This window comes from Sciurus carolinensis, chromosome 9, assembly GCF_902686445.1.
Source record: "Sciurus carolinensis chromosome 9, mSciCar1.2, whole genome shotgun sequence".
NCBI lineage: Eukaryota > Metazoa > Chordata > Mammalia > Rodentia > Sciuridae > Sciurus > Sciurus carolinensis.
In genome coordinates, this window is record NC_062221.1 from 95,870,872 (window position 1) to 95,896,988 (window position 26,117).

The 26,117-nt window shown below is 36.8% G+C and overlaps 1 protein-coding gene and 2 pseudogenes across 1 annotated transcript; 1 reads left to right on the forward strand and 2 right to left on the reverse strand.

Annotated features, from left to right (window-relative positions):
- Positions 1-12,248: 12,248 nt before the first annotated feature.
- Positions 12,249-12,951, reverse strand: LOC124993422 (adenylate kinase 4, mitochondrial-like; annotated as a pseudogene).
- A 438-nt stretch (positions 12,952-13,389) lies between these two features.
- On the forward strand, positions 13,390-14,146 carry LOC124993800 (cardiolipin synthase (CMP-forming)-like; annotated as a pseudogene).
- Positions 14,147-17,621: 3,475 nt separating this feature from the next.
- LOC124993019 (olfactory receptor 5H8-like) lies at positions 17,622-18,548 on the reverse strand. Its single transcript, XM_047564497.1, has one exon. The coding sequence runs from the start codon at positions 18,546-18,548 to the stop codon at positions 17,622-17,624; it is 927 nt and encodes a 308-aa protein (XP_047420453.1).
- Between the last annotated feature and the right edge of the window lie 7,569 nt (positions 18,549-26,117).

Sequence of the window (26,117 nt, forward strand, 5' to 3'; positions counted from 1 at the left end):
CCTAGTCTTCAAAAGACACAATCTAGAAAATAACTACCTTCAAGAAATGCTTGAAATAATAAGAGTGAGAAAAATATATATGTGTTCAAATGTTCATGGACCATTCAGCACACAAGAGTTTAAAAAAAGAGAGAGAGGCACAGGATGGAAAATTAAAGGACTGTTTCCATTGCAATGATTGAACAATTATCTACAATATTATATGCTGGTTGTCAGTTCCCATTTGTCTTTATTGCCATTTTTTCTTGAGGTATATATTGCATGCAAGGGTATTATCCAGGTGCAGTCAGGTCCTTCTTTTTGTGGAACTTGTCATTGTTGCCAGGTCTCAGCTTCCCTTCTAATAGTATGAGTTGGGACAGGTTGGAGGGTGCTGTCCACTCCACTCAGAGTGAGGGATCACAGTAGAGTTCTGTGAAAGGGGTTCCAAGAGACAGAACTCCTAGAGGTAGGGTTTGAGTCTAGCTAGACCCCTGGTGCTTTCTGGGATGATGTTTGGTGAAGTTTTTAAATCATCATACCTCCAAAGCCCAGTTGCCTCTGGTTTTTACTATGCATCTGTACCACTTGAATCTCCCCTGGGTTCCACTTAAGTGGCAAAGGAGCCTGTCCTTTGCCTGCCCCCACTTCCATGGCTCTTGTATCTCAGCCACCTGTGCTCTTTCAAAGTGCACACACACCTCCCTCACCCTATCAAGTCCTCTGTCGTACCCAGCTGGTACTGAGAACCATGAGACTCAAAGTGTGAAAGACACCCAGGATCTCTCGGGTTTGAGTGTCTTGAGTTCCCCTGGATACAATACTCTGCACACCAGAATTTCACCTGATTTTCTAGTCACACTTTGGTTCACGTGGTGGGCCACTACTAGGTCAGGTTTTCTGACCCAGTTGGAATTACACAAGTCTAGGTGCTTATGTTTGAACCCACACCTGTAAGCCACCATAGAACAGTGGAAAATGACGGTGATGACCTTGCTCTCTGTACATCACTGGGAGACACAAAGCATCCCTCTCCCATGAAAGTAAAATGCTTCACCCACTGGATCATCTCAACAATGTCTCCAATCACTATCCTCTCTGCTTCAAGATGCAACTTGATGCCACATGAAATGCAAACTCTCTTTGTATTTCTCTACAACCTGCCTGTGGTAGATCTGCATCAGCAACTTCCAGTGCTAACAGTGGGTTTTTCTTTTCTTTATTTTTAAAAATTTTATTCTATGGAAACTTCTGGGCCATTCTGAGAATCCAATATTAAATCCCAGTAGGATTTCTTTTTTTTTTTTTTTCTTTTTTTTTTTAACTGACCTGAAAGGAATGCTCTTTGTCCTCTTTTCCTTGTCCCCTGCCTTCAAGCAGTTTGGAATGTAACCTTCTCTACCTGGTCATTTTTTCTTGAACAGGTTTTTGATTGCTGCTGCGATTGCCTGAGAACATCAGACTCATACAAACTTTGTAGGATTCTGACACTAATCTCACTAGGCTTAAATCACCAGGTTAGCAGGATTGCACTCCTTGCTGAGTTCAGGGGGAGAAGCTGGACTTCTAGAAGCCATTCACACCTTTGTCTCCTTCCTCCATCTCCAAAGCATTGGTGCTTGTATTTGTGCCTTCTTCTGTCATACACCTTTTCTTGACAATGACTCTCTGTCACCCTCTTCCACTTCTCTAAAACCTCTTGTGCCCACTCAGATAATCCAGGTTAATGTCTCTCTTTTTATGCATAAATGTGAATCAATTTATGAATGTACAGTGAAAATTGAATCATGGAAGTCAAAATACTTGGAAACCATGATCTAAATAGCTATGGTTTCATGTCCAATCAGCTGCAGATATTTAGGTAGTTTTCTTAGTCCCAATTTTGGGGTGGAGCTATGTTTATGATTAGGGAATGGAGGGTATACCAGAAAACATGAATATTCATTAGAATGTAAGTGCGAAAACATTTAGAAAAATATATAGAAATGTACATTTTTTTCCACGTGGAATAGTTCATTGTTAGTCACATGCACACTTTTCTTAAAGGAAGCATGCAACAGTAATTTATATTTATGTGCATGAAAGTGAATCTCTTTATATTATGCAGTGAAAAATGAATCATGAAAGCAAAATGCCCATAAACATCCACCTAAGTATTATGGTTTCAAGCACAATCAGCTACAGGTGTTGGGGTAAGTGTAGGTTTATCACAGAATTTTTCTTGGGGCTAGAACTAAGGTTAAGGAATGAAAAGATAATCAGGAAACATGAATATTCATAAATATATTCAAGTGAAAATATGTAGGAAACATGCAAATGTACACTTTTTTTGCCAAGGTGAATAGTTCAATGTTGTTCATAAGAAAACATTATTTTTATATTTAAGTGATGGAATGATGAAGATTTGGACCTGATTTTTCTTCTATTAGGTTCAGGGTTTCTGGTCTAATTCCTAGGTCCTTGATCCACTTTGAGTTGATCTTTGTGCAGGGGGTGAGAGATAGGGATTTAATTTCATTTTGCTGCATATGAATTTCCAGTTTTCTCAGCCCCATTTGTTGAAGAAACTATCTTTTCTCCAATGTATATTTTTGATGCCTTTGTCTAGTATGAGATTACTGTATTTATGTGGGTTTCTCTGTATCCTCTATTCTGTACCATTGATCTACATGCCTATTTTGATGCCAATACCATGCCACTTTTGTTATCATAGTTCTGTAGTATAGTTTAAAGTCAGTATTGTGATGCCTCCTGCTTCACTCTTCTTGCTAAGCATTGTTTTGGCTATTCTGGGTCTCTTATTTTTACAAGTGAATTTCATAATTGCTTTTTCTATTTCTATGAGTAATGTCAGTAGGATTTTAATTTGAACTGCATTAAATCTGTATAATGCTTTTGGTACTATGGCCATTTTAATTACCTCCACCAACTAAATAGTAGGCTCCAAAGGAGAGTTTGCCATTTTCCTCATATTTGCATCCTCAGAGCCTAGCATGTCTCTTTTTTTCACAGCTTTATTGAGATGTAATTTATCTCCCATAAATTCACCCTTTTAAAATGTCCAAGTCAATGAATTTTAGTAAATTCATAGTTGTGCAACCATCACCATAGTTTAATTGTAGAATATTTTCATCACCCTTAAAAGAAACCCCATACTCATTAGGCAGCAGTCCCTTCTCACCCCTCCCTCCCTCAAGACCCTGGAAAACATTAATTCACTTTATGTCTTCATGGATTCACCTATTCTGGCCAATATATATAAATGGAGCCATAGAGCATGTAGCCTTTGTGTCTGTTATTCACTTAGCATGATATTTCCAGGACCTCATTCCTTTTAAAACTGAATAATATTTCATTGTATAGATAAACAACATTTTTGTTCATCACTTTATTTTATGGACACATGGGTTTTTCTAGCTTTCTCACTGTAAAGAATCATGCCACACTAATATTTATGTAAAAGTGTTTGTGTGGACATGTGTTTTCAATTCCTTTGAGAATAGATTTGCTGGGTCATACTGACCCTACGCTTAACATTTTAAGAAACTGTCAGACTGTTTTTCAAAATGGCTGCAGCATTTTTCAGTCTCACAAATATTACATGAAGGTGTTAATTTTTCTATAACATTACCAATACTTGTTTTCTTTATAAATTTTAGTCATCCTAGTGTTTCTAAAGTGGTATCTCATTGTGGGTGTGATTTGCATTTCATTTAATTATAATAAATAGTTATATAATGAAAAACATAGGTATATACATACATATATACATATATATATGATAACTGTTTCTCTGGACAGCCCTAATACAAAATTCCATGTTCATTAAATTTAGTGATTTGTTTTATCCTCTTCAATAGTATAGGGAAATAGCATGATGTAATTATTAGCTATTGTCTTCAAATAACTCTCACGTATAGATACTTTCTCAAAATTATTAAACTGTGTAATTTTGACAACTGGATCATATGCTATACAGAGAATGAGACTGAGGGTCCAAATATTGATCAACAATGATAATATTTTAGAAATTCATAAAGATCTCTCTTTAATATACTGAAATGTGCTCATAGAGTTTGATTGACTCTCACTGCCCTCAATATTCCTTTGAAAGAAAAAAATTATAAAATATCTGACAATACTTTCTCTTGAAACATGTCATGCCCTTTCAATCCCTCATGCACCTACCCAAAATATGGAAGAAAATACAAAGAAAAGAGTACAAACTTAGAATATCTGCACAGTGCTGATGAATTAGAGAATGTGTGGTGTTGGAAAGTATAGTTGGACAGGTCCTTAATATATTTGATATTATAAGATTTTTTTAGCTGATTTTTTTAATGGTAAAATAATATTTTTATTTCTAGACTACATGGCCACCCCATAGACTGCATCTTTGGAATAGGGGTGGGGGGGACTGTTTGTTTTCCCATCATTGTAAAGCTGTCAGACTTAATCTAGATACAGCTACTGCAATATTTTCCTCAATCCCACAAGGCTCTGTTCCCTTTAAAGACTATTTATAAATCTGCTTGGATCACTCACAGGAGAAAAACACTGTCACCATCAATATTTAGCAGCATGTTCAAAATTCATTTTGTTGTCTTGAATAAAAAGCTTAACTATTCTATCAGTCCAGTAATTCCATATGGTCTTATTTCTTCTATACACAAAATATGATCTTTCAACATTTCTGTAGGTTAGTTTTTGAGGATTACAAAAGATTTGATGGCAGGTGGGGGGGTAATTTTTTCACAATAAAAGGAGCAGAGCAAGCCCATGAGAATCAGATCAGCATTTAAATAAGACCCTCTGCATTGCTCAGTTCCTGATGCATGAAGAGATTCAAAGTAGTCCCTATCTCTCAGTTCATAGAGAAATTTGAGAGGGATAAATGCAGCAACTACCTGCATTATTTAATAATTTATATTTAATGTCCTAGGAAGAGAGAAAACAGATGTAAGAAAACAAAGTTGGTAGATAACAAATCCTTTCATTCCAGGATGTCTGTCAGCACAGGAGGAACTCCATGGAGCATGGCAGAACATGGATGAAAGCCATTACTCTTAGCATAAAAAACGAATTGTGGACACAGTCACTCAAGAGAGAAGCAACCACTAAGAGCAATAAAGCTTTAATTCCGAGTTTCAAGATGGTGGACTAGAGGGCGGCTGCATTTCATGTTGCTCCAGGACGCAGGATTCAAAAGAGGAGATAGGGAGAGACTTGGGACCAACTCAAAGCCGCTGGGTGAGTCTCTCCCATTTGGGAGGCATCACAGATGGGGCGGTAGTCCCGGAACGCAGGGAACTTTGTGAAGTAGAGTTGCTTGGCGAGACACCCCTCCCCCCGCTGGAGCGGTAAACATGGAAAACTGGGATCATCGTAGAGGAGGTGGCTCAGCACAGTGCTTGGACTCGGAGCAACCACTGGGGCTCCGGGCGGCTGCCTGAGGAGGAGCTGCATGGCGAGCTGTTTGGACTCAGAGCGATAGCTTCTGAACACCGGGGGGTTACCCGGAGGAAGAGGAGAAGCACGGCAGGTCGCTTGATCTAAGAGTGACTGCATAAGAGCCACAGGCGGTTGCCAGAGGAGGAGGTGAGTGGTGAGTTGTTTGGACTCAAAGCGACCGCTCCTGAACATCGGTGGCCTGCCTGGAGGAGGAGCATGGTGGGTCACTTGGTCTCCGAGCGACCACTCCTGAATACCCAGGGGGCTACCCCAAGGAGAAGGAGGAACAGGGTGGGTCACTTGGACTCAGAGTGACTGCCTAGGGCTACAGGCGGTTGGCGGGAGGAGGAGACATGAAGTGGACTCCTAGTGACTGCGTCAGAAACCAGGTGGCTGTCGGGAGAAGGAGGTGTGTGGTGGGTCTCTGGGTCTCGGAGCGATTATACGGGGCTCCAGGTGGTGGCTCAGAGGAGGGGCCGCATAGCCAGGCGATTAGGTGCAGAGCAGGGTCCCAGGACCTAGGCGGCTTCTTGCTGGAAGAGCCCCATGAGACACGACTAGGGGCAGAGCGAAGGTTCCAGGACTGCGGGCAGATTCTCTGAGGAGAGGCAGCCTAAGGAGACTCGTCTGCAAAGGGTGAGGCTCCCAGTCCCAGGAGGTAGGTTCGGGCCCCTGGGAATGTTGCAGAGGAAGACAGCCCTGCCCAGGTGGTAGTTGTAGATTGAGGGGAACATCTAGGAGGGGAACTGACCAGCGAGACCTCCCCACCGGGTGAGTCTTCCCTGCTGGGTGAGGATTTCCCACAAGGACGGTAAAATCAGAGACACAGGAACAAACAGGCCATGCCTCAGCCCCCAGCCTAGTTCCCCTTTGGATGACCATTGGTCAACAAGTGGAAGCACCTCTGCCCACTAACAGGGAAAATACCCCACCTGAGGGTCACCAACCCTAGAGAGGCAGCTTCCTTGTGGAGCGTCGCATTATCAACTTCCTCCAAGACTGCAGGCTACTGAAGGATGAGAGGGGATATACTAGCAATCTTCAGGGATATTATAAGTCAATAGAGGAAATCTGCAATATCTTAATGACACACTGATTCCTGAACAATATGAGAACACAAGGGAAGAAAATGCCCCAAACAAATCTAGATGTTACATCAATAAAATCCAATGACAGCATGACAGATGAAATGACAGAAAGGGAGTTCAGAATGTACATAATTAAAATGATCAGGGAAGCAAATGATGAGATGAAAGAGCAAATGCAGGCATTGAATGATGAGATGAAAGAGCAAATGCAGGCATTGAATGATGAGATGAAAGAGCAAATGCAGGCATTGAATGATAGCACCAATCGACAGTTAAAAGAGCAAATTCAGAAAGCAAAAGATCATTTCAATAAAGAGTTAGAGATATTGAAAAAAAAAAAAAAACAGAAATCCTTGAAATGAAGGAAACAATAAACCACATTAAGAACTCCATAGAAAGCACAACAAATAGGATAGAACACCTGGAAGATAGAACCTCAGATATTGAAGACAAAATATTTAACCTCGAAAACAAAGTTGAACAAACAGAGAAGATGATAAGAAATCATGAACAGAATCTCCAAGAACTATGGGATATCATGAAAAATTTGAGAATTATTGGGATTGAGGAAGGCTTAGAGAAACAAACCAAAGGAATGAACAATCTATTCAATGAAATAATATCAGAAAATTTCCCAAATCTGCAGAATGAAATGGAAAATCAAGTTCAAGAGGCTTATAGGACTCCAAATACACAGAATTACAAGAGACCCACACCAAGGCACATTATAATGAAAATACCTAACATACAAAATAAAGACAGAATTGTAAAGGCTGTGAGAGAAAAGAACCAAATTACATTCAGGGGGAAACCAATACGGATATCAGCAGATTTTTCAATCCAGACCCTAAAAGCTAGAAGGGCCTCGAACAACATTTTTCAAGCTCTGAAAGAAAATGGATGCCAACCAAGAATCTTATACCCAGCAAAACTTACCTTCAAATTTGATGATGAAATAAAATCATTCCATGATAAACAAAAGCTAAAAGAATTTACAAAAAGAAAGCCAGCATTACAGAACATTCTCAGCAAAATATTCCATGAGGAAGAGATAAAAAATCAAAGAAGCAAATCAGCAAAGGGAGGAATTATCCTAAAGGAACTGTCAAATAAAGGAGGAACCAAGTTGTGTCAAAAAAATAAATAAATAAATAAAATTTAAAAAATGAACCAAATGACCGGGAACACAAATGATATCTCAATAATAACCCTGAATGTTAATGGCCTGAATTCATCAATCAAAAGACATAGACTGGCAGATTGGATTAAAAAGAAAGATCCAATAATATGTTGCCTGCAAGAGACTCACCTCATAGAAATAGATACCCATACACTAAAGGTGAAAGGACGGGGAAAAACATACCATGCACATGGACTCAGTAAAAAAGCTGGAGTATCCATCCTCATTTCAGATAATGTGAACTTCAAGCCAAAGTTAGTCATAAGGGATAAAGAAGGACATTTCATACTGCTTAAGGGAAACATAAATCAGCAAGATATAACAATCATAAACATCTATGCCCCAAACAGTGGCTCATCCATGTATGTTAAACAAATCCTTCTCAATTTTAGAAACCAAATAGACCTTAACACAATAATACTAGGTGATTTTAACATGTCTCTCTCACCACTGGACAGATCTTCCAAACAAAAATTGAACAAAGAAACCATAGATCTCGATAACACAATCAATAATTTAGACTTAACAGACATTTATAGAATATACCATCCAACCAAGAGCGAATACACTTTCTTCTCAGCAGCACATGGATCCTTCTCTAAAATAGACCATATATTATGCCACAAAGCTAATGTTAGCAAATACAAGAAGATAGTGACACTACCTTGTATTCTATCAAATCATAATGGATTGAAGTTAGAAAAAAATGAAAGAGTAAAAAACAGAAATTACTCCAACACCTGGAGATTAAACAATATGCTATTATATGATGAATGGATAACAGAAGATATTAGGAAGGAAATTAAAAAATTCTTAGCGGTAAATGAGAACAAAGAAACATCATATCAAAATCTCTGGGATACTATGAAAGCAGTACTTAGAGGAAAATTTATTTCATGGAGCACATTTAATAAAAGAAGTAAAACTCAACAAATAAACAACATAACACTACAGCTCAAAGCCCTAGAAACAGAACAACAGACCAACACGAAATGTAGTAGAAGACAGGAAATAGTTAAACTCAGAGCTGAAATCAATAAAATTGAAACAAAAGAAACAATACAAAAAATTGACAAAATAAATAGTTGGTTCTTCGAAAAAATAAACAAAATTGATAAACCTTTAGCCACACTAACAAAGAGAAGATGAGAGAAAACCCAAATCACCAAAATTCGGAATGAACAAGGAAATATCACAACAGACACGACTGAAATACAAAACATAATTAGAAGCTATTTTGAAAATCTATACTCCAACAAAATAGAAAATTTCGAAGACATCAACAGGTTTCTAGAGACATATGAATTGCCTAAACTAAATGAGGAGGACATACACAATTTAAATAGACCAATTTCAAGTAATGAAATAGAAGAAGTCATCAAAAGCCTACCAACAAAGAAAAGTCCAGGACCAGATGGGTTCTCAGCCGAGTTCTACAAAACCTTTAAAGAAGAGCTCATTTCAATACTTCTCAAACTATTCCATGAAATAGAAGAGGAGGGAACCCTCCCAAACTCATTCTATGAAGCCAATATCACCCTGATACCTAAATCAGACAGAGACACATCGAGGAAAGAAAATTTCAGACCAATATCCTTAATGAACATTGATGCAAAAATTCTCAACAAAATTTTAGCAAATCACATACAAAAACATATTAAAAAGATAGTGCACCATGATCAAGTGGGTTTCATCCCAGGGATGCAAGGTTGGTTCAACATCAGGAAATCAAAGTAATTCACCATATCAATAGATTTAAGTCAAGAATCACATGATTATTTCGATAGATGCAGAAAAAGCATTTGATAAAATACAGCACCCCTTCATGCTGAAAACACTAGAAAAAAATAGGGATAGTGGGAACATTCCTTAACATTGTAAAGGCCATCTACGCTAAGCCCATGGCTAATATTATTCTAAATGGTGAAAAACTGAAAGCATTCCCTCTAAAAACTGGAAAAAGGCAGGGATGCCCTCTTTCACCACTTCTATTCAATATCGTCCTTGAAACTCTAGCCAGAACAATTAGACAGACCAAAGGAATTAAAGGGATACAAATAGGAAAAGAAGAACTCAAACTATCCCTATTTGCTGATGATATGATTGTATACTTAGAGGAACCAGGAAATTCCACCAGAAAACTTTTAGATCTCATAAGTGAATTCAGTAAAGTAGCGGGATATAAGATCAATGCACATAAATCTAAGGCATTTTTATACATAAGCAATGAATCTTCAGAAAGAGAAATTAGGAAAACTACCCCATTCACAATAGCATCGAAAAAAATAAAATACTTGAGAATCAATCTCACAAAAGAGGTGAAAGACCTCTACAATGAGAACTACAGAACACTAAAGAAAGAAATTAAAGAAAACCTCAGAAGATGGAAAGATCTCCCATGTTCTTGGATAGGAAGAATTAATATTGTCAAAATGGCCATACTACCAAAAGTGCTATACAGATTCAATGCAATTCCAATTAAAATCCCAATGATGTACCTTACAGAAATAGAGCAAGCGATTATGAAATTCATCTGGAAGAATAAAAAACCCAGAATAGCTAAAGCAATCCTCAGTAGAAAGAGTGAAGCAGGGGGTATCGCAATACCCAATCTTCAACTCTACTACAAAGCAATAGTAACAAAAATGGCATGGTATTGGTACCAAAATAGAAAGGTGGATCAATGGTACAGAATAGAGGACACGGACACAAACCCAAATAAATACAATTTTCTCATACTAGACCAAGGGTCCAAAAATATGCAATGGAGAAAAGATAACCTCTTCAACAAAGGGTGCTGGGAGAATTGGAAATCCATATGCAACAGAATGAAACTAAACCCATATCTCTCACCATGCGCGAAACTAAACTCAAAATGGATTAAGGACCTCGGAATCAGACCAGAGACCGTGCATCTTATAGAGAAAAAGTAGGTCCAGAGCTTCAACATGTTGGCTTAGGACCAGACTTTCTCAACAGGACTCCCATAGCACAAGAAATAAAAGCAAGAATCAACAACTGGGATAGATTCAAACTAAAAAGCTTTCTCTTAGCAAAGGAATCTATCAGCAATGCGAAGAAAGAGCCTACAGAGTGGGAGAAAGTCTTTGCCAATCATACTTCAGATAAAGCACTAATCTCCAGAATCTATAAAGAACTCAAAAAACTCTACACAAAGAATGCAAATAATCCAATCGACAAATGGGCTAAGGGAAATGAATAGACACTTCACAGAAGAAGATGTACAAGTAATCAACAAACATATGGAAAAATGTACAACATCTCTAGTAATAAGGGAAATGCAAATCAAAACCACCCTAAGATTCCATCTCACCCCAATTAGAATGGCGATTATCAAGAATACAAGCAACAACAGGTGTTGGCAAGGATGTGGGGAGAAAGGTACACTCATACTTTGCTTGGTGGGGCTGCAAATTAGTGCAGGCACTCTGGAAAGCAGTGTGGAGATTCCTTAGAAAACTTGGCATGGAACCACCATTTGACCCAGCTATCCCACTCCTTGGCCTATATACCCAAAGGACTTAAAATTAGCATATTACAGAGATACAGCCACATCAATGTTCATAGCTGCTCAGTTCACAATAGCCAGATTGTGGAACCAACCTAAATGTCCTTCAATTGATGAATGGATAAAGAAAATGTGGTATATATATACAATGGAGTATTACTCAGCCATAAAGAATGATAAAATTATGGCATTTGCAGGCAAATGGATGAAACTGGAGAATATCATGCTAAGTGAGATAAGCCAATCTCAAAATACCAGAGGACGAATGATATCGCTAATAAGTGGATGATGACACATAATGGGGGGTGGGAGGGGTTAGTGTTAGGGTTAGAGTTAGGGTTAGGGAGGGGGGCAAGAATGGAGGAAGGAAGGACTGTATAGAGGGAAAAGGGGGGTGGGAGGGGTGGGGGAGAGTGAAAAAATAACAGAATGAATCAAACAGCATTACCCTATGTAGATTTATGATTACACAAATGGCATGCCTTTACGCCATGTACAAACAGAGAAACAACATGTATCCCATTTGTTTACAATAAAATAAAAAAAAAAAAGCTTTAATTCCACTGTTACCAGGGGGAACAAAGCTGAGAACTGTGGCAAAGACCAGATTAGAGCCCTCACATTCTCAGGTTTATTGGTTCTGTGTTTCAATACAGTCTTTGAAGGGGCGGGGAGAAACAGAGACCACCATCATCCCATGCAAAAATAAATAAATAAATAAAGGCTATTATAGCAACAGCTTGGCTGTCCAAACCCAGCTAGAGTGTAGGATAGACACCTGAAATCCAGCCTGCACTTGCTTGCTTGTGAAGGGCTTGACAGGTCAAGTCGCCTTCTTTTGAAAGACAGGAGGGCCTCTTCATGAGCTCTTTCTACTCACTAGTTTTCCTATCAGTTCGCCATTTAAACAGAAAAGATGCTGTAAGCTATCTCAGCTGACTTCTAATTTGGACAAAGCATCAATGCTACACACACGATTGAATGAATGACCAAATCTTCCTGGCTCTTCCACTGGGCAGGCTCAGTAGGCTTTTTTGGACTGAATGGGTATGATCTTATTGGAGAACAGTGTGTAAACATAAGGCCAGATTTTGTTAGTCTCCGTCCCAGAAAATTGGTGGAGCACACCCCCCCCCCCCCCCCCCCCCCCCCCCCCCCCCCCGCGCTCTTGTATAGTTCGATGACTGGTTTGACTGCATCTTTGTACCGTCTTAGCCTGGCAGCAACCGCTTCAGGCTTATCATCCTCCTGCTGGACTAGTGGCTCACCAGTGATGTCATCAATTCCATGCATATGAGGTGGTTGAAGTCCAAGTTATAGACCCTTCCACTAGGAGGGTGAATCCAACGTGGACTGAGAGGATCTTTAAGTGTTTCAAATGGAATGTTCAGACTGATCACTAGATCCAGGTCACAGATTTTGTCAAGGGCTTCAGTCTGTACTAATGTCCTTGGAAAATCATCCAGTAGCCAGTGTTGGCCGCTCCTGAGCTCCAGCTCTGACATCATTAGGAGTGTGATCACATGGTCTAGAACCAAAAGACCTTTCTCCAGGTACTGCCTTGCCACGTCACCAAATTCCGTGTTGGCTTTGAGGTTCTCCCGCAATAAGTGGTCACTGGAGAGATGCTGGAGGCCAAGGTTCTGGGCGATCCTCTGGCACATGGTGCCCTTGCCCGAGCCAGGCGGCCCTAGGATGACCGCGTGCAGGAGTTTGGAAGCCATGGCCTTCGCGAGGAGTTAGGTGGCCCAACAGGCATCCCAGACAGCGGCCCTGGAGGCAGCCCCGGGAACTTTGTTTCTTGGCCCCTGCCTCAGGCATCCTCTGCTCACGCGGGGACTTTAGCTGCATATTTAAAACAATTCTCAAAGTTTGATCTCACCTCAAAGGCATGAACATTGCTGAATCAGACACTTTAGAGATAAGAGTAAATCATTCTGTGTTTGCACAACTCTCTACATTATTCTGATGCACACAAAATAATTGAGACTCACAGTTTCAAAAGTGTCCCACACAAACACTCTCAAAACATCAATCGAGTTTGGAAGCAGCACCGGCCATGCTTCCCTGGCATTGCGGGGTCTCTATGGAGAAGCAGCTGGCCGGTGACCCCGGCTGCAGATCTCTCACCGCCTCTGTCTCCGCGGCACGGCTGCAGGGCCATGCTGGCCTCCCACTGGGCGCGTGGCTCGTGGGGAGCCCTGCGTGTGGCCACCTGGGTACTAGCTGTGCGGCCGGGTGAGGGGCGCTACCGCCGGGCCCTGCTGCCGGAGCTGCCAGGCTGAGCGCTGCTCGCTGCGCCCGGCCACGCTTGCCCTACGGCTGCCTGGAACCTGGCGAGCCCTGGACCTGCAGCAGGAGGGGACGCCGCCGCGGAGGCGAGCGCCGCCAGTCCGTATGAAAATCCATGGACAAACCCAAATATGTTATCAATGACAAGAATTGGCTTGGCCCCAGTTTGGGGATATTTGATTATTGAAGAAGATTTTAATGTTGCACTAGGAGTTTTTGCTTTAGCTGGGCTAACTGATTTGTTCCACTTACTTATATGATAATTTCAAGAGCCGTAATGTTGATGATTGCTGCTGTTTTTTATGTCAGATATAGAACTCTTCCAACACCGCGAACACTTAACTATTTCAATCCTTGTTATGCTACTGCAGGGTTAAAACCAGCATTCATCAGCAAGGTGAACACAGCAGTGCAGTTAATCTTGGTGGAAGCTTCTTTGGCAGCTCCAGTTTTCAATTATGCTGATAGCATTTATCTTCAGGTGCTTTGGTATTTTACAACTTTCACCACAGGCACATCAGCTTACAGTTATTATCATTATGGTCAGAAAACTGTTCAGGTGATAAAAGGCAGATGAGAGTCACTCATCACCATTAGCAGTGAAGCAATATACATCATCGGTGGCAATGCCAGTGAAAAACTATAGGATTTTCCCTATTTTTGGTGTTCAGCTTGTAAAAGGACTTGTCAGAACAAACCATGTCATCAAAATTGAAGTAATGTGCATTGAAAATAAGCTTGATCATGGGCATATGCAGAATTTCCAATGTATTTTTAAATATAAATAAAACTATAATTTAGAATTTTTAATCTTAAGATTCTTGATTATAAGAGATGAATTATTCCAATTATTGTCAGTCCTTTTTAATGTTTTTTAAAAATTCAGTTCAGAGCATGGAAACTGAAGTGTTGACAACTGTTTCTAGAACTTACATTGCTTTTAAAGCTGTAGTGAGTTCCCTGGGATTAAATACATATCTTATACAATTTGGCTATTCATTTTTATGTTTGATTTTTTTAGATCTGTGTACATTAACAGTTCATGAGGTTAATATTTGATCATTTATGATAATGAGAATAAAGTTAGCCTAGCTGTGAATGAAGTAAAGTTGTAAAGAGATATAAATGTGGTAAGTTTTGAAAATAAATAAGATCAAACAAAATAGAAGGTGTTGAAGCTCATGTTCAGTAGTCTTCCAACCTCTCAGGTGTCTAATAGTTTATGTATCAGGATAACAAGTAACAAAGACAGTTGAAATATGAGAACTTGTCCATTAGCCCTTTCATCTAAAAGCAGTGAGTTACATCATGCCTTCTAATTGTGTTTCTAACGTAACAATATTTGTATGATATTGGAACTATACTCATATACTGTGTAAATCATATGAAACTATATTTTTCAAAGGTTTTTTAAACTTTGGGAAATCTTTTGTTAAGATGTTAAAGAAGTAAAAGCTGGAAAAAAAACTGTACCTTCAAAAAAAACATAAATCAGTTAGGTTTGTATGCTGCCTGTACTCATATGCAAGAAATTCATGAATATGGCTCTGCCATATCTGGTTCAAAATCTAGATTTTGGGGAGAAGTTTATTTTGATTAATGTTTACTTGAGTTTGCTTAAATCTTAAAACTGTTTTTGTATGCTATAATTTTGCCCATAGTCTCCTGAACAGTAGTAGATTTTGCATGATGAGAGATGTAGCTATATAGAGAGAGAACTCTCAATTATTTTCAACATCCAAGGTAAAAAATGAAAGGATCATCACAATAAAGTCCTTTTACTTTTGTTTTCAGAATATCCATAAAATGATTTTAATCCAATATGAACAATATTCCATTCATCTAGCTGAATTTTGCTGAATGATGTCATCTTTTACATCTAAATGTATTAAGTTTTATGCGTGTCTTTTCATAATTTAAGGCAAAAGCCAAATGTTGAATATCTTGTCAAAAACCAGGAGTTGGAATAGTGTGGATTTTAATTCACTCTTAGTTGTTTACTGAAATAGCAAACATAGTGCCCATAAACTAGGAATAAATATACAACAGAATTGGGGATGGGATCACACCCAGGAACTAGTGATTTAGGTAAATTTCTGAAGGCATAAAGTAGTGGGATTACTTTGAAAAAGAGAGGAATCAGGAGACCTGAAATGTGCAATAGAATACTGCACAGGAATTCTTAGTTGGTGACAGGTTCATAACCATTTGTCCCTTACTCACCTAAAACAAAAGACTTGACAGGTCACATACCCTGCCCATGTATTCATCTTTAATATCTACCTTCTCCTCAAAGGAAAAAGCAAATTATAACAATAATCCTTACTGGTAGCAGAAGAAATAGAGTTGATAGTATTATCAGCTTTGTTTTTCTGGTATAACAGTAACTATACAAGCAAAACACTAGGTAATTCATAGAAAACCATCAAAACAATGGGAATATAATACAGCATTACAAATAAACAAGCTACACATATGCAATGACATGGGTACTCTGGGCAGGAAAGGAACAATAGCTTAAAGGTGATCGACTCCCTTATTTCCTGGGATTTGGTGGTATCTCTCCAGGAAACAAAAACAATGAATGCACTCTACTTTTGGGGTGTGGGCCTCCAGAAATACCAAACAATGACACTTAGTTTAAACACTTCTATGGGTTGTGTCATTTCAACCAAACATATAACTGGAATTTTATCATAGTCTATTCCAGGACTCAATCCAAGTGATAAAAACATATGTACTTCATTTTTAATGCACAATGCTTCATTTGTGAAGGAACATGAATTAACATAGAGCAGTCATTCCAGGCTCAAGGTTTTCCATGGATTCATTTTAAGACTGGGAAAGAGTGATGTATATTGTGATGCATATTTCTGAATTCTATGCATTTGTGCATTAACTTCATTTTAATTTTAAAAAATTTCACAAATACTTATTTAGGTTTTCTCACATGTAAGCCACTGTGCTATGCATGCAATAACGTAAAAAGAAGTAGATCTACAAATTGTAATCTATGAAGATCTTTGGGGCCCCCAATCATTTATCCAGGGGTGATTTTTGCCTAAGAATAAACAAACTGCTACATGTTTCCAGTGAGTGAACCATATACTCATTTAGGTAATCTGGAAATACTCCATGGAAGCTTTACATTAGAGATAGATCTAGGCACTATGGTACCACATTATCTTACCTTTATTAGATAGTTGCTAATATGCATTTAGAGCCTACTGTGTGAACTACAAATTTAAGTAATCTAAGTGTTATTGAATTTTTTCACACTTTGACATTTTGGGGCAGATTAAAATATTTCCTTACTATTCTGACACTTTTTTTAACCTTGACCGCACATAATTAATTCCTGAATCTATAACTTTTCTGAAATAGGAAGGGTCTTCAGATTGTTCAGAAAATAACAAACACTGCAAGAAAATTCCTTAGAAGGCAGATGAGACACAGAGGCAACTCACCTATTCCTTTTACCCAGAGAAGCACAATGAGCTAAGAACATCTTCTTATTGTTTATCCCTATCTTATCTGTTCTGATTCTCTTTTCGTTTTTCAGATTATATTCTATTTTTATCTGTGTAATATGTGAGTTGAATAGTTCCAAGAAATAAAAATTACCTTTTTACCTAAAAATTGGAATAAAAGACATTTTGATGGCTGGTACATTTGCTGAGATTTTCTTCTACCCTTCAAACATCAATCTGCCACCATTGTGGAATAACTGTGGCAAGAATTCCAAGCTATACAGCACTACTCTCTGTAAAAAGTCTTATATTCATGTCCTCTAGAGTATAACCACACATTTTTAATACTTCATGTGTTTATAATGTGGCAACATAGAAGCCTGTATATTTTATCACTCGTTTCTGCTTTAATTATTTGATGGTGATATAAAAATTGATTAAATTCCTTAAATGCTTAAGAATAGTATATAAAAATGTTTTAAGGAGCAAAGTAGGCACAAACCTTAATTCATTAACATTCTAGGAAGACTAAAATTTCAAAAACCTTTCAACACCATTGAAGACATCCACAATTGGACTCCATTATTTTTGTAACTGTTTTAATAAAAGGAGAACTGATACTAACATTAGAGCTAAACATTCCTTTTGAACATTTTTGTTATTGAATCTATGACCTGCTTGTTTCTCAGGCTGTATATGATGGGGTTTAGCACAGGAATTATGATACTGTAAAATATAGAGAAGAACATATCTTGATCATCTGCTTGTGAAGATGCAGGATGCACATACATGAAGAGAAGAGGGACATAGTATAAAGTCACAGAAAAGATATGGGCTCCACAGGTGGAGAAGGCTTTTCTCATGCCCTTTTCAGATTTCTTTCTCAAAATTGTAAAGAGAACTAGTGTATAAGAAACGAAAATAGTCACAATGCTGAATACTTGAATTGAACCAGAGAAAATAAAAAGCATTAGATAATTGATAGAAGGATCAGTACAAGAAATCTTCAACAATTGTATAACCTCACAGAAAAAGTGATGGACTATATTGGAATTGCAGAAGGTTAATCTGAATAAGAAGCTTTCATGAAGTAGTGAATGTAAAAAGCCACCTACAAATGACAAAACTAGTAGCCAAATGCACAGTCTATTGGTCATAATCACAGGATACAGTAAAGGTTGACATATAGCTACATAGCGATCATAAGCCATTGCTGCTAAGAGGAAACACTCTGTGGTTACACTGCTTGCAAATGAGAAAAATTGTACCATGCATTCAGTGAGAGATATGTTGCTCTTTTCTAAGAAGTCGAGCAGCATCTTTGGAGTCACTGTGGATGATATCCAAGCATCCACAAAGGCTAAATGCCCGAGCAGAAAGTACATGGGGATGTGAAGGTGAGGATCCTTCCAGATAAGGGAAATCAGACCAAGGTTCCCCACCATGGTGATGAGGTAGATCACAAAGAATACCAGGAACAGGGCGATTTTCCACTCTTCTCGGTGTGGAAGTCCTGTGAGAATAAACTCCGTCAGCAATGTTGCATTTTCTTTTCCCATATCTTCTTGGACCTTATCTGAAATGAAATGCAGTGAACATGAAGAACAAGCAAAAACATTCACAAAGAATTTTAAAGAGAAATATGCAGTATAAGTCTAGAATAAAACATAACTATGTAGCCCCAGCACTCTCACATGTTGGCACAGAAACTGACTTTCTTATTAAGACTCATAAAGTGGAAAGAGTAAAATTAAAAATAAATAAATGGGATGGCATCAAATTAAAAAGCTTCCTCACAGCAAAGGAAACAATCAAGAATGTGAAGAGAGAAACTTCAAATGAGAAAATCTATTCCAATGCTCCTCAGGGCATTAATATTCAAGATATACAATGAGCTCAAAAAACTTAATACCACACATACAAATCACCCAACCAATAAATGGGTCAATGAACTAAACAGACTCTTCTCAAAGAAGAAATTTGAAGGGTCAATAAATGGATGAAAAAAAGTTCACCATCTCCAGCCATTAGAGAAATGCAAATTAAAACTACACTGAGATTCCATCTCACTCCAGTCAGAATGACAATTATGAAGAATACAACTAACAATGAATATTGGTGAGGATGTGAGGGAAAAGGTACACTCATACATTGTTGATGGGACTGCATATTAGTACAACCACTCTGGAAAGAAGTATGGAGATTCCTCAAAAAAATAAAAAGGGAAACAATATATGACCCAGCTCTCCCTCTTCTTGGTATACATAGTATGGTGTTGCAGCCACAGCAAAGTTTATAGCAGCACAATTCACAATAGCTAACCTATGGAAATCAACTTAAGTTAGGTGCCCCTCAAGAGTTAACTGAATAGAAATATATGTGTGGTATATATACACAATGGAATATTAGTAAGTATAAAGAAGAATGACTTCATGACATTTGCTGGCAAATGGTTAGAATTGGAGACTATCATGCTAAGTGAAATAAGCTAGTCCCAAAAAATCAAAGGTCAAATGTTTTATCTGATACATAGGAGTTAATGCAAAATAAGGTGTGTGGGGTATGCGGGAAAGGATAAAAGAAAGAAAAGAAGTAAGAGCAGAGGAGTCAACAAAGGGGAATGAAATGAATGGTGGGCAGAAGGGATAGGGAAAGTCAGTTGAACGAATCTGGCCTAAGTTTCCTATGCACATAAATGAATATGTTACAGAGAATTCCACCATTATGTACATCCACAGATACTAATTTAAAAAAAAAAACTGTAAGTATAAACTGAGGAATGGGATATCTGGGTCACATGGTGGTTCTATTCCAAGTTTCTGAGGAATCTCCATATTACTTTCCACAGTTGTTGCACCAATTAGCACTCCCATCAGAAATGAATGAGTGTACCTTTTTCAACACATCCTTACCATTTATTTTTGCTTGTATTCTTGATAATTATCATTCTGACTGGAGTGAGATAAAACTTTAGAATAGTTTTGATTTTCATTTCTCTAGTTGTTAGAGATACTGAACATCCTTTCATATATTTGTTGATCAATTGTATATGATGCATCAAAATGCATTCTACTGTCATGTGTAACTAATTAGAACAAATTAAAAATATAAGTAAATAGCATAAATATCAATAGGGTACAGGGAAGAGGACAGGGGATGGGAGGAAGGGAGGGAAAGGGGAAGTACTGGGCACTGAATCAGAATAATTTATATTCCAGGCTTTTATAATTATGCATTGTATATTCTATTGCTATGTATAACTAAAAAGAACGAGTGATAAAAGGAAAAAATCATAAACATTTAAGAAATCCTTTCCTTTCTACATACAAGAAAATCATTTTTGAAATACAAAGAGTGAAAAATTGTAATTAGTTCATTTCAATAAATGTATCTGAAATAACATTTTCAGAGAAATTTAAATGCTTTCTAAACTTTTAACAAATTTATTAGGAACTATTGAATGTAGCTGGGAGTTCTGTGTCCTGGACATGGTTCAGGATCTAGAAAAAAATTGGTTTGAAGGTTGATCATAAATTAAATTGAATGCCATTGGAAGCAATTTGAGCTTTATTCTTCCCACAATGTATCTGTACTAGGATATTTTAAGATGTGGAATGAGGTCATAAATATTTTCGAAATAAATTCAGCGTTTCTTAGTATATAATGTGGCCATAAACAATGGACCCTGAAGTCAGGAATTCTACTTTGGAAGCTATTGCTACTGTCCAGAGAACACCAAAGCAAATAACACATTTCATTGAACCACATGAGTGTTTTTACAGAACATAGATTATGAGACATTACTGCAGACACTGAGTTAGTGATTAAAAAATCAGTTAAGAATCTATGCTTTAAAAATGTTCCTCTGATGATGCAAACCTAAGTGTATTGTCTGTTCCACGTGTGTACTGATTAGAAGAATGAAGAACAGATTCAAAAGTATTCAGGATGTAGAATCACCAGAACTCCATTACATTTTAGGTACTAAAGTGTAGTCAGTGAAGGAGAGAGCTGTGAATTGGCATCTAGGTAGGCAATCATAAAAAAAAAAAAAGATAACCTAAGTTCATTGACAAATTCATGAAAGAAGCATCCTCTCAACACCAGGTGATATATACCTACTGATATGGTTCCATTGTATACTAATTGAAGTAATGACCTGGTAGTCAAAGTCAAAATTATGGGAAATCTACTCACCAGAATATGTACACAAAGAAATGGCAAGAAGGAAGAAAATGTACAGAGGAAGGTATATTAAAGAGGTTATAATGTGGATAGATGTCACTTTTTACATGGCCACTTCCAAACCCCTTTTCCCACCACATGAATCTTTCCAGTGAGCAGTCTATTTTATATCCCAGAAGCCCAAATGGCCAGAAACCTACTTTACCATTACCCTATTCCCTAGTACGGGGTGACTCAGTCTAGATTTACCCAGTGAAATCCACAGGTATATGATTTGGAATATGGAAAGAAAAAGTATATGGCAAAAGAGAATTTGAGCTACAAAGTCAACAATATCAAGACTCCAGCAAAAACATCCTGCATCTACAGCAATGGCAAAGCAGTGTGAGTTTTAACATCTGTGGTCTATACTGGTAAGAGTGAGAGGTTCAGAGAGAGTTGGAACATGTTTTTTGCTATTGATTGTCTGACTGGTGTCCCTCTGATCCTGACCATTTGTCAACATGACTGTTCCAATCTCTAGCAATTCTTCCATGGAGCCTATTTTCATTTAATATAAACTCATTTCTTTTCCCAACTCAGAAACCTGAATTAAAGGACAGAAAAATTAGTGAACAGGAAAAAATACTAAACAGACAGATGTAAGAAGTAAGGGAAAATGGGAAAGCTGGGAATTATGCACATAAAGTGTAGAAAGATAATCAAGAAAAAATAAGTGAAGAATTGAGCTAAAAACCATAATAAACAATCTAGCAAGAGAAGGAATTAACAGATAATTTTGTGTGGAAATTAAGAAATTCTTAACAAATTTAGAACAGTTTTTGTTATATGATAGAATTAAGTTCAGACAACTAAAGTGCATAGGAAGCAAGTAGAACAACAGTGAAGAAAATGAGTGAGGTCATTCTAAGTGATTGGAGAACAGTCAGCATTTTCATCCTATATGCAAATATACTTTCCTATACACCATTTCTACAGAAGTTTTAAAAGAGAGAAAAGAGGAAGGAAAGAAGAGGAGATTTTTAACAGTATAAGTAGAATAAGAATTTCAGGTGAGTGAAAAGAAGGTAAGAGGAAAAAAGAAAAAGAATATAACTGAGATATATGTGTGCAAGTGTAAAATCCCACTATTGTATACAATCATAATGCACCTATTAAAAAGAAAAAATTTAAAACTATCAATTTTATAACATCAGAGAAGGGAGAGGAAGTATCTAACAAAGGCTGAACATGAAATAAAGGGAAAGGTTCAGAGATTTGTGGGAGGGTGTTTGTCTTTTCTCTGGAATTAATTCAAAGTTGTCAACCAAGGGAAGCTTGTCTTTCTTCTATTCAAAATGCCAGTTTTTTTTTTTTTCCCATAGAATTTGAGTACAAAAGAGAGATGTGATTTTAAACATTGCTAGAAAATTGGGTTTTTCATAAATATACTAGTATTATAAAATTTAAAAATTGCTTTATATTTAAATATGAGCATAAGATGACAGTTATAATTTAATGATTAAAAACATTTAATTAAATACTAGCTTCATGCCCAGAGAGTAGATTTTAGATATTCTCACCACCAATACTTACAGAAAAGTAACTCTATGATATGATTGAATACTGCCTTGCTTCACTTGGTCAATCACTTCACTACACACATGTATATGAAAACATCATGTGGTAAAAATCAAATATACACAATAAAATATTTGAAGTTTCTTAATCTTTGTTGTTACAGGGTGAAATAAACTTTCTCTAGAAATCCCACTCCTTTAAATTGAGAGCATTTTGGTCTCCCACCAGCGATTTTAGTAGTACATAAAGTGAGCATCTATAGGATCCTTGAAAAGGCAATATAAATAAAAAGTATCAATAATTACAGTATAAATGTACTTTGATTTGGAGTAGAATACTTTCCATGCAATTCCTTGTCACTCAATAATTCAAAATGATCAAATTCAATTATTGGGTGGGTATTTCTTAAATCACAAATGTTGAAAATATCATCATATTTCCTAAATACATATAAAGTACTCAACAAAATTTGTCACAAGCTGGTGATGGCTAAGAACTAATATTTAAGTGACACCTTGAATATTTTAATAAAAATGCATGATGAAGTAAACCCTATGGGTCATTTTATTAGTATTTTTAAAAATATTTCTTATATAAGAATCAGTAACATTATTTAAAGTTCCAGATCATGATATAAAGTCATTATTTTTTATTAACTAGATAATAAACATGTTACTGTAGAGAAGAAATCAGTCTTACAACATTTTTGCTTCTCCAAAAGTCAGCATAAATTTAAATATGAAAGAGTGCACTGTTTTCCATTTTTGACCCAGCTTTTTGTTATCTTTCAAATCCAATCCAAACTGTTACAAGTTACCCAGATTTTTACCTTTCCTATAAAGAATTGTAAAACTACAGATAACATTTCAGTCTTACAGATAACATTTCAGTCTTACCGATAAATTCAGACTGTGAAGTTCCTTTAAAAGTATTAAGTTTTGTAAAGAAAGAAAAAAAAAAGACAACACAAAATAGAAAATAATGAGTATAACATTTCTTTGCCTAATCATTCATTTCAGAGGTTTAATTTCACAACCTCAATAAAATTCTATTTTTGTAAGTTTACTTGCACACAAAAGTCAGCTAGTTATATAACTCTGTATTTTTTTTCCACAAGTACAAGAAGTGAAGATCTTTAAGTCCCTTAAGACTACCAGAGGGTTCCCTGTAGGACCAGTGAAGTTGTACTACTGTACGCTGTGGATTTGAGTATGTATGCTCCATAGGCCTAAGAATGCTATAATCATAAACATCAGGCATTATAAACAGTTCTAATTTTAATTTAAAAATTGCACTTTCTATATTTTACCTGACAGAGGATACTTAAAACATGTTTACAGAAACTACAGTTTATTTATAAGAAGTATCATTCTGAGTTCTTTGATTAGTATGTTTCAGTCTGAACTCATCAGAACATCATTTTAACAAGAGCAAGAATTGGATTCCCTTCAAGAGCCAACCTCAGATAAACTGCAGCTTAAATTTCAAACACATGCCTAGCTTCCCCCACTTTAATCTGCAACTTATTAGACAATTGTTAGAATGAGTAACTAGGAAAACAAAATATAAGTACTTCAATTGGATTTGATCCACATCTTGCTTCCCAAACAGCAATGACAATGAATTTCTTAGAAATATTTTTTAAATGCATAATTTGTTTAAGAAGTTCTGAGTTGGGGCTCTGAAATCTTTATTTCTTACAAGATGATGACAGTGTATGCTTGCCAATTATATGACCTTCATCATTTTAGGACCTAGTTCATGAGAGGGACTTGATCATTATATAAACAAATAATTGTAAATTGGTTGATATACAAAGGGAGAAGTAACAAAGAGGCAGGTGGTGCCAGGGAAGTCAACATCCTTCAAATTTTCAAGGACTGGGCTGTAAACTGTTCTTTTCTCAGTTTCAAAGGAAAGCAATTCATGGATTATGAGTATAGTAATCTCTAAATGTATTGAATTATGAAAATTTTGTTTCATTGATTATTGTAAACAAAATCTTCTAAATGTGATCTCAAACCAAGAGAGCTGACATTACTGAATTGGATAATAGATGAAACCGGTTTACAGGTTTTCACAAGCTCTCCAGGTGATTCTAATGCCCAATAATTTGTGCAACCACATTTTTTTTCACTGGGAAGTAATTTTATTAAATCATGCACATCACATATTTTGGTGCAAATAATTAAATCTGTACTCCAGAAATTCTATTGTAACTTATATCTTTACAAAATATATTTCAATTATTTACTTTAAAAAATGTAATTCTGAAGTTAAGCATTTCAGAACAATATTTGCAATAACCTATATACAAGAGGTACTGGGTAACACTGGCATGTTAGCATTCTGTGGTGGAGTGGCTTCCAGCAACAGAAAATGATGAACTATATGAGAGTATTTTCTACAAGTAATTTGTGACTAATGCCTCCATAAACCTAGTGATCTTCCCAACAGCAATCCCAAATAGCTTAAAATATAAACTTTAAGTATAAACAATAACTGGAAAACATCACAAGGCAAATTATATCCTAAACTCCTCTTTCGATATTTGTCTAGACCTGTGTTGTTCACAGAACACTCAGGACTATTCACTGACATTCCCTGACAGTCTTTATTAACTGAAAATTTTAACTATGTGACACTTTAGGATATTCTATAACCTAAATAGACATTATTGACATAACAATGGTGCTGCACAAAACCATAGCTAACCTTTGATTTCTGTGTTTTTAATTTGTAATACCAAGCAGTGTTTAGGTGCTTCACTGTGCGAAGAACACTATCAATTCTGGGAACAGTGCTTCTAATGAACAGAAAGTTCCAATTAATAACAAGAAAAAGAAAATAATCACTTGCATACCCAACCAGGAATCCTGTAGCTAAGTAACAGCTCACCTTGAACATGAATTAGCTCTGAAACATCATAACCAAACTGTCAATAAAAGCTTATCTGAGACATAATTCTTTCTTAAATGAAACATGCTTGGAGGAACAGATGATCCTCCTTGGGTAGTTATCAAATCAGAAAAATTAATTATCTGGCCCTCAGAATTTGGAGTAAGATACCCCCATAAATCTAATGGTATAAAAAATTTGTTGTAATAGGAAGCCTACTTTAGGCTGCCATAATATTCAGAATCTCAACATAACTTATTTAAAAATCACATGAAAAATTGCAAGCAAATTATTGTTTATGGTAGCATAAAGTTATAATTTTATATTCTCTCTATAGACAGGTACATTTTACATAATTTAAATAAATGACCCTACAGTCATACTCTTGTACTTCTGCAGTTTTAAGAGGCAAAAAAGAAGAAAATGGTTCTGTTTGTGCCCAGCATGAGTGTGATACCAGCTTCTAGAGGGAGGATGGTGTGTGG